Source organism: Antedon bifida, chromosome 6, assembly GCF_963402885.1.
Source record: "Antedon bifida chromosome 6, ecAntBifi1.1, whole genome shotgun sequence".
Taxonomy (NCBI): domain Eukaryota; kingdom Metazoa; phylum Echinodermata; class Crinoidea; order Comatulida; family Antedonidae; genus Antedon; species Antedon bifida.
Window position 1 is genome coordinate 27,418,430 of NC_136231.1, and position 15,764 is coordinate 27,434,193.

The following is a 15,764-nucleotide window of genomic DNA, read 5'->3' on the forward strand; positions in this document are numbered from 1 at the left end:
AATTTTTATTTCATGTTCATTGAACCATGAAATAATACACACAACAAGTGAGAACTGCTGAAAAAGGTTGTTTTCTTATAAATCTCTTTTGGTTTCATCATGGAAAACTATGAAAAACTGAGAATTGTAGGACGTGGTGCCTTTGGGTAAGAAGTTTAAATAACTACAAAATTGATCATACATTTAAGTTGGTATTTTCTGGTCAACTTGTCATGCTATTTACTTATACTTTATAGAAATAAAGTAGGCCTATACTAACAATACCCTCCAAGAGTGGGAATCTAGGCTGTACTAGCTAGGCCTAGAACCTAAACGTAGTCCTCTAGCCTATAATTTGAGCTATATAATATAGTGGCCCGGTCAAGAAAGGTTAGCCCTCCTCGTCCCCTGGGCCCTTGGCCTAATGTATGATGTGCCCTCCCTGTGGATATTGATTTTTTAAATCTCTGTAGAACTGTACATCTTTGTCGTCGATTAACGGATAAGAAGCTCGTAATTGTGAAACAAATTCCTGTAGAACAGATGACGAAGGAAGAAAGGCAGGCAGCGTTAAATGAAGTGAAAGTATTATCGATGCTTGATCATCCAAACATTATTGAATATTATGAAAACTACCTGGAAGGCACAGCATTGATGATTGTTATGGAGTATGCGGAAGGTAAGCAGATAATTAATCTGACGTTAAATGTTAATAATTCAGGTATATTTATTGTCCAAAAAAGACGAACAATGCCACAAATAGCCAGAAGGCTGAAATCGTAAAATTTTACAATACAATAAAATTTAAATATTAAACCTGATCATTATTAGGAGTCTGATTGGGGCTCGAATAGCTGACTTGTGGCGTCTTTCAGTACGACATAAGGGAACAGCAAAAGGCTTAGTTTCTCAAACAACAATGAGAAACAGATTTGATGCACAATTTTAAATTTTCTATTATTTTATTAATTACCTTCTATATTAACCAATTTCTGGATAATTTATTTTAATTTCAGGTGGTACACTCTGCGAATATTTGCAGCAACAGGGTAATGCTTTACTAGAAGAACAGGTAAAAATACTATTTTCAGGAAAGTATTACAGAGCATAAAACATAAGTTGTATATTTCTGACTATCCGTTTAAAATCTCATTAGAAAGTTACAGCATGATTGGATAAAGGAACACAGTCAAGCTTGCCAATATAAACCAATACATTTGACACACAGTCAATTGTTCTTATAAACTTGACACCAAATATTGACTTTCAGTACAATCAACCATGCTAAGAGAGAACTTAAAATTACATGCCTTATCCATACTTAAAAATATAAATTATTTATTATCTTTTTGCAGGAGATTTTGAATTTTTTTGCACAGATCTTGTTATCTCTTCATCATATTCATTCGAAGCAAATTTTACATCGTGATTTGAAGACACAGAATATATTGCTAACTAAGCAACATGACATTGTGAAGATTGGAGATTTTGGAATATCAAAAATACTAAACACCAAAAGCAAGGCACAGACCGTAGTTGGAACGCCGTGTTATATTTCACCAGAGTTATGCGAAGGAAAACCGTATCCTTATCTTTAAGATTGTTTAGAATGTAGTAAATAGGGTGACGTAGTTTTGTCCCACATCTATATATTTTTGAGATAAAATTGTTAAGTAAATGCTCAAGAATGTCCTGAACATTGATAAAACTGCTTATATTTTTGCATATCAGTTAGGCCTACTAATATTTTAAAGTTTTTATCCTTGATTGTTGCAGCTATAATCAAAAGAGTGATATATGGGCGCTAGGCTGTGTGCTGTATGAATTAGCTACATTGAAACGTGCATTTGAAGGCCCAGTAAGTTACATAAAAATTTCATGTAAGATGGATGCTTTTTGTTAATGATGAATTATTACTGTACACAAATTTTTGTCAATTATTGCAAAATTATCTACAGTACCACTGAGTGATACACATAATGAAATCTTTGTTAATTTTTCCTCCAAGAACTTGCCAGCGTTGGTTTTGAAAATAATGCGAGGGGCTGTTGCACCGGTATCTGACAAGTACAGCAAAGACCTACATCAACTTATTCTACGTATGTTACATCTGACCCCTGAGAAACGACCCACAATAACACAGGTCATGGCTGAACCAATCATTATCAATTCACTCCTTAATCTGCACTCAGAAATTGGAAGAGTTAAGTGTGAGAAAAAGTATGTTTTCAGTCATCATCACTTTTTTTTTCTAGATTAGAGAATGACTCTCTTATAATTATGTTGTTATTACATAATGATGTATCTTACAGTTGAATTGAATAATCATTTTATATTCATTTGAAAAATAGTGCCATTATTTCATTTCATTAGGCTACATCATTCCTTTTTTTTCTTTCAATTAAAAATTGATTATGCAAGTTTCTTGAAGGGATTTGCTATTTAAAACTAATGTACCATGAAACATGTAAATGCAAATGTACAAAAATAAGATTTTTAGAATGTAATTAATGTTCTTTATGCAGACTTCCTCCGTTGCCACCATTGACTCCACGCACCATTGATGGCAGATCAAACAGCAGAATGTCAAGCAGAAGTAAGTCAAACAGTCTCACATTATTGCTACACAATTTATCTTTTCATCTTATGTCACCCAATAAATCATTTTTTTTATTTCTTGTTTTAATAGGTTCATCAAAGAATGTTATTCATGACGGATCGAAAGTGCCTAGCGCCCTCAACACTATCTACTGCTGGGGTAACAATGTCAGTCCTCCAATCAAACTACCCTTACCACACAATGACACGCAGGTTGTACAAGTGTCAACTGGACGTAATCAGAAGGCCGCAGTCACTAAGAACGGACGGCTTATACTTTGGGAGGTAAGGGGGCTTTTTGGCCCATTATAAACCCATGTGTTTGTTTAAGGTGTATACATACACTCAAATCCAAGTTCAAATTAACAACTTCATACCAAACTGCAGGGTTAAAGTGCGTGTTATAAATAAAAAATAATTAGTCTTCAGTGCAACTTTCCAATAGCCTTTAATATTATTCCATAAACCATTTTGAGGGCTTACAAATATGTTATATTCATTACACAGTGTCCAGTTGTTGGAGCTGAGAGTATGTTACCAGGCGCTACTGACCCCGAGATGCCATCCTATATCCCTCGTTTTCTTGAGGGTCAGTCAGCAGTGACCATTAAGCATGTCTCATGTGGTGATTTATTCACTGCTTGTTTAACTGGTAAATAACACAACTTTTTGTTATACTTTTTGTTTTGCTTATATATAAACTTTATAAACTTTCTTTTGTTATTAAAGCCTATCTGTTTGGTTTGCTGTGTGTAAAGTTGACAATTATTTTAAATCAAGATCAGCCTTTTTTCTTTTATAGGTGAACTGTAAAACAAACTCTAATTCTATTTATCTTTTACTCAGTTTTGTGTATTTTAGGTTCTAATTTTTAAATCTCTTTCTTACATTCTACCACATTTGCTGCCATAAAAGTCCTAAAGTAAATCTAACTTCATTCTAGATCGTGGAATCCTAATGACATACGGCAGTGGAGCACATGGATGTCTGGGCCACGGAAACTATCATGATGTACCTCAAGCTAAAATTGTTGAAGCTTTACTTGGTTATGAGATAACAATGGTGTCATGTGGTGCGTCACATGTCATGGCAGTAACCAATGAGCATGAAGTATTTGCTTGGGGTCGAGGTGACAATGGTAAGACTAAGAAATGTCAGAGTTTTAGAAACACACTTATCATTTTATTTGATGGAGTACTGAAGCTCAAATTTACTATGAATTATTAGATGATTGTTTTGATATTTTATGTAGGGCGCTTAGGACTAGGAAATGCTGATTCCACGTCATCACCACGCCCTGTACCACTCGCAGACTCCGATCAAGCTTTATCAGTTCACTGTGGAGTCGACTGCTCAGCTTTACTCACAACAAACAAACAACTCCTAGCCTGTGGAAGTAACAGGTATTTATTACATTATAATTTCATTATTCATTATTATTATTATCATATTTAGAATTGTCTTACTGTAGCAGTGCTTTACCACAGTGTATAAAGGCCAATTTACACAGACGAGCGATAACGGTAATAAAAATATAGAATCTATGTTATTCCTTATGACCATTTACACACAACGCGGAGTCGACAGATGGTTTTCACTCAGAATAGATTCTATGTGGGACAAGCTACATGGTTTTCTGCTTACCATTACCGCTCGTCTGTGTAAATTGGCCTTAATACTACACATGCTCACTCAAGCATGCAGAAAGCAGTAAAATAATATTGACTGGTTCTGCTTGCAGGTTTAACAAGTTAAACATTGACAGTGTTGGGTCGGACGGTAACTGCACACAGCAAGTTGAAGATGTACACATGTTCACACACGCAGGCACACACCCCCTCAACCAAGTACAAGTAAACCATGTAGCCTTAGGAACATCACACTCTGCTGTCATTACAGGTATCACTTGTTTTAACATAGAAAAGTGTATGGTACAATGTTAAGGCATTAACAGACAGCTTAAACATGTTTAAAGTTCTTGCAACGACCTAAAATCTACAGCCGTCGCTATCTGAAGACGACCGTAGTTCTGTGGGTGTAACAAATCATCTTGGATAAGAATTTGATTGACTTGATTTCATGTTTACCCATCTGGTTCATTTGAAGAACCCAGTGCGGACGAGCAGTGGGTTACCAGGGCTTGGTGGCAGCTGTATGTCCGGAAGTGAGGTTATTCCGCAAAATCTATGTTAAAGTTTACTGAATGTAGTGTAAATGACGTAGTTACGAACGTTAGTATGGAATTTATGTTTTTGTCATTGATAGATCAGCGTGAATGTTACATGTCTGGATCAAACCAGTTTGGTCAGCTTGGGTTTAAGAGTGAAGGTGAAGCAGCATCAAGACAGCCCCACTTGTTAGATCTACCTGGCAGTGTCCATGTTGACTTAATTTGCTGTGGTGACATGTTTACAACTGCAGTCACTGCAGGTGAGTGAAACTTTTTTTGTTGTAAACAACTTCATTGTAAAAAAAACACCTTGTAATAACTGAATTGCATCCAATTAATTAAGGTATAACCTCTGTAGGTCAAGCTGCTCAGAAATGATTGGTGATTCTTAAAGATGTATTGTCCCTTTGACTAATTCCAAAAAAATAACAGATTTTGAAAAAAGGTGGGTCATTTTGAAGTATCATAATAGTTATTAACTATCACCAAAAATTTGTCGAAAAAAAAATCATTAACTGAAATACAGACGTTTTTTTGTTAAAAAAATAACTTTGTTTTCGATCAAAACATATCCCATAATGAAACGCGCTTGTTTGGCTACTCTCTGTATGCATAATCATAAAACTTCCTCACGATCTGTGTGAAAATATTTTCTCAACCGTGACGAGTTGTAAACAATCCTAATTAGTATATGCATAATGCGTACTCGTGGTTTGAAATCTTTGTTTACTTTCGCTCGCGACAATTTTCCAGACGAAATGTAATCCAACTAATTTACCTGGTAATTACGTAAACTTGTTGCTTTTGGCTCGAATTTTCGACTTAAAGTGAATAACTTTAATATTACTTTGATATGGCCAATTTAAATTTAGAATATTTTGACCTTCATTTTTTTGTGTTTCAAGGGACAATACATCTTTAATTTATTATATAACTATTATATATATATCATCTAATTGTTACATTAAAAAAATCTTTAAATGTGATGAGTTTATGTAGATATACTGTATTGTGTTTCCTTAGATGGAGAGGTTTTTTCATGGGGCAAAGCCTCTAGAGGGCGTCTTGGAAGGAAAGATGGTGAATATTTCAACCCGTCACCTTTGAATTTACAAGGAGATGATGGGATAGAAGTCATCTCAATATCCAGTAGTCATGGCAGCACCTTAATGGCTGCTAAAAGTAAGATTTTATTTCAAGTGTTTAGTTTAACTTAATGGGGTAGGACCAGAGAGGTGTAATAAGCCGAAGGCTAGAGGGCATACTTAATGGGGTAGGACCCAACAAGTTACAATACAAACTACAAAAAAACAGTTCCAATTTCTCAATCTTACTTTCACATGTTTTCATGCTGTTTTTGATGATAGGTGACTGACTTTCACTTTTTAACTATTTACTTTTACTATTGTTTCATATAAGTTAAACTAGATATCATCATAACATTGTTTTCTTACTATTTTCAGCTAAATGATTCAAAGTATCAGCCAAGTCTTAGCATGTCGCTTCCAGAGGTCTCCAGCTCTCTCTCTGATAATAGTTGATGCATCCCTAATATTGTTATATAGTGTCTACTTTTGTGTTCTGCTTATTTTTCCTTCCATTGATGTCCAAACTGTCATCTGTAATTCATCTAACATGACCTGTCCATGTACATTTGCTGAATTTAAACTATTTCCATTATTTCTGTTGCATTTGTTTGTATGTTATTCAGCGTGCCACATTCCATGATGTGCAATAGATACACCAAGAGTGGTTGACATGAATTGTATTCCTGTTTATTACCTGTAATTACAGGAATTTTTAACCAGTTTTTATTTATATACTAAGTAATTTAAAATGAATTTTACCTTTGTAGGTAAACAAAAGAATAATTGTAATTAAATATACCTTGATAAATAGCCAAAAATAATTGTTAAATATTTGGACATGCTATAAAGTATACTGTATCCGTGTATGTACTAATATTACTTGTACTTGAGTTCCTTACAAAATATTTCAGAGTGTATATTTTATTAAGTTATAAACAATATCAATAAAAGATGTATATTTTTATACCATATTTATGTCCTTACTGGTCAAAATTGTGCCAATTATTGTGATGATATTTAAAAATTTGATTGTCTCACAGTTAAATATAGCCATAAAGTTAGGAAGTGAATTTCTAAAATCCTATACTATTTTTGTATACATACTTGTTTCTAATAAACTGTCATGAAAATCATTTTAAATTTTGTAAAATTAAATATTTATTTGTATTGTTATACTTTATAATATAAATAAGAAAGAAAAAAAAAATATTTTCATTGATATTGATTTCACAAGAAATAAAATCTACATGAATAGGTGGTCAATATGTAGCCTAGTTTATCAGGAGCAGCAAATTTTTATTTTATTTATTTTTTTATTTCATCTTATTTATAGAGGGTGACCCTAAATAGTGTATGCTGACAATCAAGGGGCCCTCTTAATGAGGTATGATGTGTGTCTGTGTGTGACAGTGGCTGTGTATACTAGTACACCCCTAAATTAGTTTTTCAAAACCATCCTGTATGTGCACTTTCCCCATTTAGTTCACTACAGTAGTATTCAATGGCTACAGTGTAAGCGCTCACTGACTGACCAAGCTTATAGGGGGCCCTGAGCAATGTCCAGGGGAAATAACAGGAATTAAAATATGTCGAAAAAGTGCTAAAAACACCCGACGCCTCCGGAGTTGGAAGGCCACTTAGGGTTCCCAAACCAGGGGCCTCAGGCCTCTGCGTTAGACCACTAAATTGTATTGTATTGTATATGCCTGAGTTAGTCTCCTGGGCTTGGGTACAAAATGAGGCAGTGGGGATTACACTTTGGGAAGTACATTAATGTCAATATTCAACTGATTGTGAGGTACAAACACTGCAGATGGCTCAATATTAAGGTACAAACAAAAAGCATTTAATGCTACAGAAGAAAAATCAACGCCAATGTTTATCAATTATTGAATACTTTATTGTTTTAAACATTTATATTAAGAAATACAATAAATGTATATTTCATCTAAGAAATAATGTAACTGTATATTATTTTTATTAATCTACCTTATTCCGCTAAATATTATATATTGACCAATTTAACCGGCTGAGTTTCACAACACAACCCTATAGCTCACATGTGTTAACCGGCCGAGTTTCACAACACAACCCTATAGCTCACATGTGTTAAATATTGTAATATAATATTGATAATTATGATTTATAGCAATGCTTTTTATTTTTATTAATACAAAAAATACAATATGCAATATCTCTATCTTCAAAAAGAACTACTGTAGCAACTCTACAAAACTACTGTAATCCAAATGTTTTAAAATTTGTAAAAATGTTCCAGTTACTGAATTTAAGTAAGTAAGTCTACCCCCATAATACAAAACCCAACTAAAAATGATTTCTATGCAAATGTCACATTCATCTGGACCGCATAACCATAAATTAAAAAATATAAAATATTTAAAATGTCGGTTTTCACCTTTGGAGTATTCAACATCCTTGTCTCTAACCAAGTGTATTCTGTCAGTGTCTAGGCAAATGCTGTGATACAGCACACATATTTATCACATGTGACCAGTATCAGGAATTACTTCTACAGTTGGAGTAAATACAGTGTCACAGATAAATGTATCACAGTATTTGCCTAGATACAGTAGGAAGAACTTAGATAAAGTAGGAAGAATTAACAACTGCAGTAATATTAGTATGGTATAATGAATAATGGCAAAAGATGAATTAAAATTTGCTTTTATGATATTTATATGTGCAAAATGGAATCGCCATCAAATGAATAATTCAGGTTTATATAGCGCATTATGCTTCAATGCACTTAATAACACTTTAAAAAGTGGATGTTTAAAAATGGCAACCTGCACCACTTTATATTTCAGCTTTTTACAAATTGAGTAAATAAATTCTATGTTTAGAATAAGCTAATAAGTAGTTAAACATTATGCATCAAACATTTAAAACTTGGTCCTTAACAACATTACGTTTTAAAATAAAACGGTCCACAACATTTCACAATCGCATAAAATCATGAAGGCTTACTAACAAAACGTTACAGAAGGGTTGGAGTCGCCTAAATAAACAGCTTTACACTTAGGAATAGTATAAGATTATTATATCATAGAAGGACTAACAATTAACAAGAGTAAATATAGTAAACAACACAAAGTTTGTGATGCATAATATCAGACGCAATGCTTCTAAAATCAGTTATTGAACGCAGTAGTATTTATAATGTTTATGTATGTCGCCCTCTAGTGATAAGTACAAATATTTACGAGAGTATTGTTAAAATAACTTTTCCTTTCGCATTCTTCAGAATGTTAACAGCTTCCTCGTGAGTGGCACCTTCTAACGACTCGTTATTCACCTGTACTATTTGGTCACCTCTTTTAAGTAACCCATTTTCTGAAGCCGCTCCTTTATTAAATACGGTCTTGACGTAGATTGGTAAATCGCCATGGGGACTATCATGTCCCCCAACAATACTAAACCCCAAACCATCTGGCCCTCTGTCAAGCTCTATCGTTCGATATTGTGCTCTGAAAGAACAAAATGTTGTATTCAATTTTGATAAAAAAACATAAGAGACACAAATAGAATATTTTACATTCAACTATTTTGTCCCTTTAAAAAGATAGTCTATTTTCTAATATTAGCGAATATTTCATTCCCGAGTTCTGATTTGTTGTTGTCACAAAAGTAGCTGACATGCAATAAGCTGGTGAGGGTGCAGTAACTGCAGGTTTGTAGGTATTCTTACTACTGGTGATATACATTATAATACATATAATCGCAGATTGGCTGCATTTGCGGCAGCGCGGGCACGCCAAATGGCGGTCCAGCTTCGTGGACGGGCGGGGCCTGCCACACACAGAATAGGCTGCGGCTTTACGAGCAGACATGGCTACAATAAGGATACTGTTGGTAGAAGCTTCCTTCACAAGAACGCTGCTAAACACAATAAGTCCACAAAGGTATGCGTTGCTAGCCAGGTGTCCTTTGTTATTGTTCTTTTAATTAGTTTTCCTTCAAGGTTTCAAGGTCACACGTCCGCTTTCCATGCGATGTCATGCGTGAGAGACGTTTGTACAGCCCGCTACGGCGCCTGGACTATTCCATTTTCCTTTCAAGGGGTGTCCATATTGGGAATAATGGCATATGTAGAGTCTATACAGGTAGGGATCTCACGAAATAGACTAAACACTTTCCCAGCTGTGGTAGGCTAGGTTTAGCTATAAAGGCTGAATGTTGCATAATGAACATTTTCAAAAGTGTATGTGCTTACCCTCCTTCCTCATTGAGTGACTGCGTACTTTGAGAATCGTGGATATTAACAGAGCTAGCAGTGGCCGCTACAAAGCCACTGTTTGCGTCAGCTTCGATGGCTTCTGACACAAGTGAGCTAACATCTGGACGCTGTACGACCTCTAACAGGATCTTGCCAGTGGCCTCTTTGAGAAGGGTCACGACCCCTGCATGATTCATGCCCTCAAGGCTTTTAGAATTGATCGTTAACAGCTGATCACCGGCCTAGAAAAATGATTAGATATTTTAATATATTACTATTTAATTACCATGTCTGGAAAAACAATAACAAACTTCAGGCATCATCAAAGAATTTCATTTAGCTTCTATGTTTATAAAAGATAAGATTTCCTTTTTTGAAAGAGCAATTTAAAAAACGGAGTACTTACTACAAACTTTTCGATCTCTATCAGAGATCTTTATCAATTGACTGATTGTTTACGAGCAGCCTGGTTTGGAGTAAGTATTCTCCGTTTAATAAATAGCTCTTTCAAAAAAGAAAATCTTATCTTTTATAAACTTCAGGAAGTTAGCAAGATAGAGGGCAAGTGCAGAGAAATACCCTGACAGATCTTATCAGAGCAGTGCCTTGATTGGGTTTGATCAAGCTGCAAGGTAGTTGGCAGTGATCAACATATTTACCTTAAGAGATCCATTAGAATCTGCAATACCACCTGGCTGGATATTAGCAATGAAGATGGGTACGTCACCTAGAGGGCTCCCTACACCACCAGCAATGCTCAAACCAAGAGACCTGTTTGGTTCTTTTATTAACTCAACTCTTCTCATATCCATTAAAAATGCTGAATCTTGGTTTGTTGCCATAGTCACTGTAAACAATTCATAATTATTATTTATTATTCCTTGGCCTTTGTTTGCTGTGGAATTCAATAGCACATAGACCAATCACATTTAAGCAAAATACTTCACTTAAGTCAATAAATAATTCACTGAAGCACTTAGGCAGGAGATTATTACAATTTTTAATTCAATTATCGAACTTTATGTGACAACAAAATGTGATGTGCTCATATTAGGACATGATGTCATATCACTACCATATTTAGGCATATCACTACCATATTTGGGCACATCACACTTTTTTGTCACATAAAGTTTGATAGTATAGACAAGGTCTACAGATCACTGTAGGTTATGGGCTTTTCCATCTACAAAAAACTCGCATTTATTTATTATTTATTTTTTATACTGGGTGACCTCGCTTTAGCTTAAGTATAAATGGTGAATATGGTGCAAAAAAACCTAAAAATTTAAGAAAAGTTATAACAAATAATATATATTTATGTGTGTGTTTGAAAAGAAACTCCTTCATTTATAATGTAATGTTTTGAAAACTGGCTGACTGTATGACTTACTTGTATTTGAACTAAGTGGCTGTTCAATATTCAGAGCGGGTGATGATGGTAGATTTTGAGACGATAACGATTGTCTTCTCGATGAACTCCTCGAACCACCTTTCAACCGTCCTACTTCCATTAGGATCTTACCTTGTGACATCTACAAACAAATCATTAAGTTATCAATTAAATAAATCATTAAGCTATCAATTAAATAAATCATTAAGTTATCAATTAAATAAATCATTAATTTATCAATTAAATAAATCATTAATTTATCAATTAAATAAATCATTAATTTATCAATTAAGATCTTTGTAAGTCACACATTGTAATGATAATTCCTATTAATAATGGAATAATTACTTAACTTGTTTATACCATCTTGTTGTATGCATTTTATTTAACTAACTGTGCAGATTTTGATACTGGGATTTAATAAATGTGTTCATTTTTATTGTTTGTGTACATTATGTCAGTTCTTTGTATCTATCAACATAAATGCCTAAGCCTCCTTTGCCAGTTATTTCTTTGCACTGGTCAAATTTGCATAAACAACCGCTGTTACGGTCATTACACTTCCCCCCCCCTCATCCAAAAAAATATACTATTTCTCAAAAAAATGATAGCTAAAGACAAAGAGTGAATTTATAAATTTAGGTGTTCCATAACTGATGGCTGGACGTTTGATCAGTGGCAAAAACACTTTTGAACTGACCTTCAATACAGAAGCAGCTACATCTTGTGTTGCGTTAGTCAGATCTTCTCCGTTTACAGACAAGATCTGATCACCTTTCATTACGCGTCCATCATTATCTGCTGTTCCTCCTTTGACGACCTCCGAGATAAAAACTCCTAATTCATTGCTGAAAAATAATATTGCATTTAAATTTATTCTGTTGCATCACAAGTTTCAACAATCCTTTTGGTCCTCTCATACCTTGTTTGTAGTTGAATCTCTTTATGCAAGCTATTTTAAATTATGATTTGGACTTGTTTCAAAATTAAATTGAACTGAATTAAATAAATGTGGTATTCACTTAGATAGGAGAATGTTTGAATTTGAAGTGTGCTTCCCTTAGCCTAAGTGTGATTGGTGAATATGGCTGCTGGATTTCCCTGATTTTTTATGTGTTCAATGACCTGTATGAAGTCTGACATTACGCTCTCTAAATTAAACTTTGTTTGACTATTGTAAATTAAATATTTATTGACCAATATTTACCTTTTTTCCACGATGCTAAGTCCTAGCCCTCGACCTGGTTTTTTGTTTAATTCAATGGTGAACTTATCATAAATTAATTCATCTTCTTTAAACATAGCACTGGAGTCTCTGAAGACTACTAATTTCACTTCAGAGGGGGTTTGTCTTAATGCTGTAATGGCATCATCATGTTTAGCTTTTGAAAGATCAACTTCATTCACCTGAATAGGGAGTAAACATTAGTATATTTTTAAAAATAATTTTTACATAAAAAAATCTAAAATTTAAAATAAACTAAATTTTCTGTTTTTGCATTAGCATGTCAAATTATGATTAAAACGGTCACTGTTTTTATCTGATTTCTAGATTAGTCCTTTCCAACTCTACAGAATAGGGAGCTTTTGATTTACGATGACCTATGACCTGTGCATATTTTGTTGGTCATAGACATAGAAACTGCCAAAACTGGAGTGAGGAAATGACATCTCAATGCAACTAGTTCCTAGATACTAGATCATAGATACTAGGTCATAGCAAATTGAGAACGCCTAAAGCTCTGTCAACACTATCAAACTTTATGTGTTGCTCATATATAGACATGATGATGTCATAGCACTACCCTATTTGGGCACACATTTTTTGTCAAACTAGTTTGATAGTGTAGACAGAGCTTTAGTGCATTGCTTGCTATTATCTGTCTGTATATTTTGCTGACCTTAATAAGCTGATCTCCAGACCAGAGACGACCATCTCTTGCAGCTGCACCATCGTCATAAACTTCATGGACCATTATAACACCCTTAAAGAAATATATAAGTATTCTTCAAAATTTAATTGTTCCAAACTTAGCTTTACTTAAAAGATCTGAAAAATGTTTTGAGTAAACATATAAACACAAAAAACCATGGAGACGAAAGTGTAGAGCATACACATCTATGAAAATGTAAAAGATAAAATCATAAACTTAATTTAAAACTTATCTTATCCACAATTAATATAATTCTTGTTCAACAAAGAAATTAATGGAAAAACTCAATGATTATACAGTCAACTCTCCCAATACTGGACACCTTTGGCTGGCCTAACATGTCTGGTTTTCTGGAAATTCTGGTATTTGGAATGTGTTTCTAATGGTAAAAATGAATTTGGGACAGTAAGAAAAGTCTGGTTTTGGGAGAGATTTCGGTTTTCAGAGTCTGGTATTGGGAGAGTCCAGTGTACTTTCAATTGTAAAGAATAAAGTTTCACTTACCAAAGGGGTATCACTTCCGCCCACGATGCTTAAGCCAAGACCCGTAGTACCTTTAGGGATGATTATAGTAGTCTCCTTCCCAGCCACTAATTCACAGGTGTATGGATCTTGTGGTGGAGATATAATTGGAGTGAAGATAGTTGGAGGAGATTTGTCTAAGAAAAAAAAGCAGCATTATAAACCATACACTCAAAAACAATAATTCATTCTTTAAAAAATATCACACCAAAGTAAATATTCATCGAGAATTAAAATTACTGACAAATATACCTGATGGCTCTATCTTTGTCGGTTTTGACCTCTCTTTGACCCTTTGTTCCGGTTGAATGATTGCCTCTTTTATGTTTGTTTTGCTAGACCCATCAGTTTGATATTCCATTGGTTTTGATTGATGTACATTTGACTGGTTGGCTGTTGCATTAACAGTCAGCACAACTTTCCCTTTTGTATTTTTCAGGACAGAGATTGCACTGAGTTTTGACAGGCCAATCAGTGACTGGTTGTTGACAGCTAAGATTTGATCCCCACATCTCAACCTTCCATCCTACCAACAAAGTACACAAAAACCAAAGTCAAACCTTTTAATATTATAATACGTTGATCTAAAGATCTGTCTACACTACCAAACTGTATGTGACCAAAAAAAATGTGATGTGCCCATATATGGACATGATGATGTCATATCACTACCATGTTTGGGCATATCACTATCATATTTGGGCACATCACACTTTTTTGTCACATAAAGTTTGATAGTGTAGACAAGGCTTAACTCAGATCACTGTAGGTTATGGGCTCTTCCATCCACAAAAAACTCGCATTTATTTATTATTTATTTTTTATACTGGGTGACCTCTTCAGTCGAAGACTGTTCTCCCAGAGGGCCCAGTGTACAGGACCATTATGAGTGGCTGTGTGTGAACTATTACATCTGTCGGCTTACTTGTTTTGACAGATACTAAAGTCATAATAATCCATTTCAATTCTTATTTTACCAGATTATAAAAATAGCTATAATCTTCTATCTATTGTTGTTCAATTAAATTTCACATTTCATTTACACAAATTTCACAAGCAATGCTCATATTAAATGTCAAATGTATTCACATTCAATGTTTATTTCGTTATCACTTTTGATGAGTATTGGATTTTACTACAGAACCTAATTATAGATTTACTACTATTATGTTTCAAAATAAATTTCATAATAATATGCAATAATATAAATTCCCATATAAAAATGCAATGTATTTAAAATGGTTTTTCATTAATTTGTACTAAATTTTTATAAAGTTCATTTGTATATATTCCATTGACATACAATTTTGTTCTTAATTTGGAAGTTTTGGTCACAAAACCTGACATTTTAACAAATGAAGAATACTTTTATGGTAATTTTGAACCTTTTAACCATTTAAATAATAACTGTGCAAATGAGCAACTTTATTTGATATGGCACAAAATAATGCTTATATTATTATTTAGAGGCTACTTATTATGGGCATCTAATATCTTTGGTACTAACGTCATGCAATTATCTTAGCCTGGATATCATCCGAGAGGGGCCTAATTAAGGCAGACAAGCGGTGTAGGGTATCAGGCTTGATTCAATTAATAAGCTTACGTCTAGATAATATTAGAAGAAAATTTATAATAAGCCAAACAATAATTAAAAACAAGGAGATAACCAACAAATTACTTACTCAATATACAGTAATTTAACCCTATTCTTTGATTGAATATTAAATACTTATTATTTAAATTCAAAATGTCATATAAATCTTGATATATTATGTGTAAACTAAACAAGACTATCGATGTCAGCCAACTCAACCTGTGTAACTACAACATTACTTTAAGG

The 15,764-nt window shown here is 33.8% G+C and overlaps 2 protein-coding genes across 3 annotated transcripts in view; one reads left to right on the forward strand and one right to left on the reverse strand.

Moving 5' to 3' along the window:
- The first annotated feature begins 35 nt into the window (after positions 1 to 35).
- On the forward strand, positions 36 to 6,880 carry LOC144844407 (serine/threonine-protein kinase Nek8-like). The gene is made up of 15 exons (XM_078701303.1): positions 36 to 146; positions 453 to 658; positions 996 to 1,051; positions 1,335 to 1,561; positions 1,756 to 1,837; positions 1,988 to 2,199; positions 2,505 to 2,575; positions 2,669 to 2,862; positions 3,085 to 3,229; positions 3,521 to 3,715; positions 3,830 to 3,980; positions 4,319 to 4,476; positions 4,843 to 5,007; positions 5,771 to 5,929; positions 6,211 to 6,880. The coding sequence occupies exons 1-15, from the start codon at positions 100 to 102 to the stop codon at positions 6,216 to 6,218; spliced, it is 2,076 nt and encodes a 691-aa protein (XP_078557429.1). The 5' UTR covers positions 36 to 99; the 3' UTR covers positions 6,219 to 6,880.
- An 843-nt stretch (positions 6,881 to 7,723) lies between these two features.
- The window catches only part of LOC144845263 (multiple PDZ domain protein-like), a 44,659-nt gene continuing 36,618 nt past the window's right edge, over positions 7,724 to 15,764 (reverse strand). For both annotated transcript variants that reach the window (XM_078702453.1, XM_078702452.1), the window contains 9 exons: positions 14,174 to 14,447; positions 13,904 to 14,058; positions 13,367 to 13,450; positions 12,673 to 12,872; positions 12,166 to 12,313; positions 11,466 to 11,607; positions 10,732 to 10,919; positions 10,070 to 10,314; positions 7,724 to 9,323 (listed from right to left, as the gene is read on the reverse strand). In XM_078702453.1, the coding sequence (XP_078558579.1) occupies positions 9,056 to 9,323; positions 10,070 to 10,314; positions 10,732 to 10,919; positions 11,466 to 11,607; positions 12,166 to 12,313; positions 12,673 to 12,872; positions 13,367 to 13,450; positions 13,904 to 14,058; positions 14,174 to 14,447 (1,704 nt within the window). In that variant the 3' untranslated portion in view covers positions 7,724 to 9,055. The remainder of the gene's footprint in view (positions 9,324 to 10,069; positions 10,315 to 10,731; positions 10,920 to 11,465; positions 11,608 to 12,165; positions 12,314 to 12,672; positions 12,873 to 13,366; positions 13,451 to 13,903; positions 14,059 to 14,173; positions 14,448 to 15,764) is intronic.

Coding starts and splice junctions, on each gene's coding strand:
- LOC144844407 (XM_078701303.1), top strand. CDS start 100: ATGGAAAACTATGAAAAACTGAGAATTGTAGGACGTGGTGCCTTTGG. Junction 147..452: donor GTAGGACGTGGTGCCTTTGG/GTAAGAAGTTTA, acceptor AAATCTCTGTAG/AACTGTACATCTTTGTCGTC. Junction 2,576..2,668: donor CAGCAGAATGTCAAGCAGAA/GTAAGTCAAACA, acceptor TTGTTTTAATAG/GTTCATCAAAGAATGTTATT.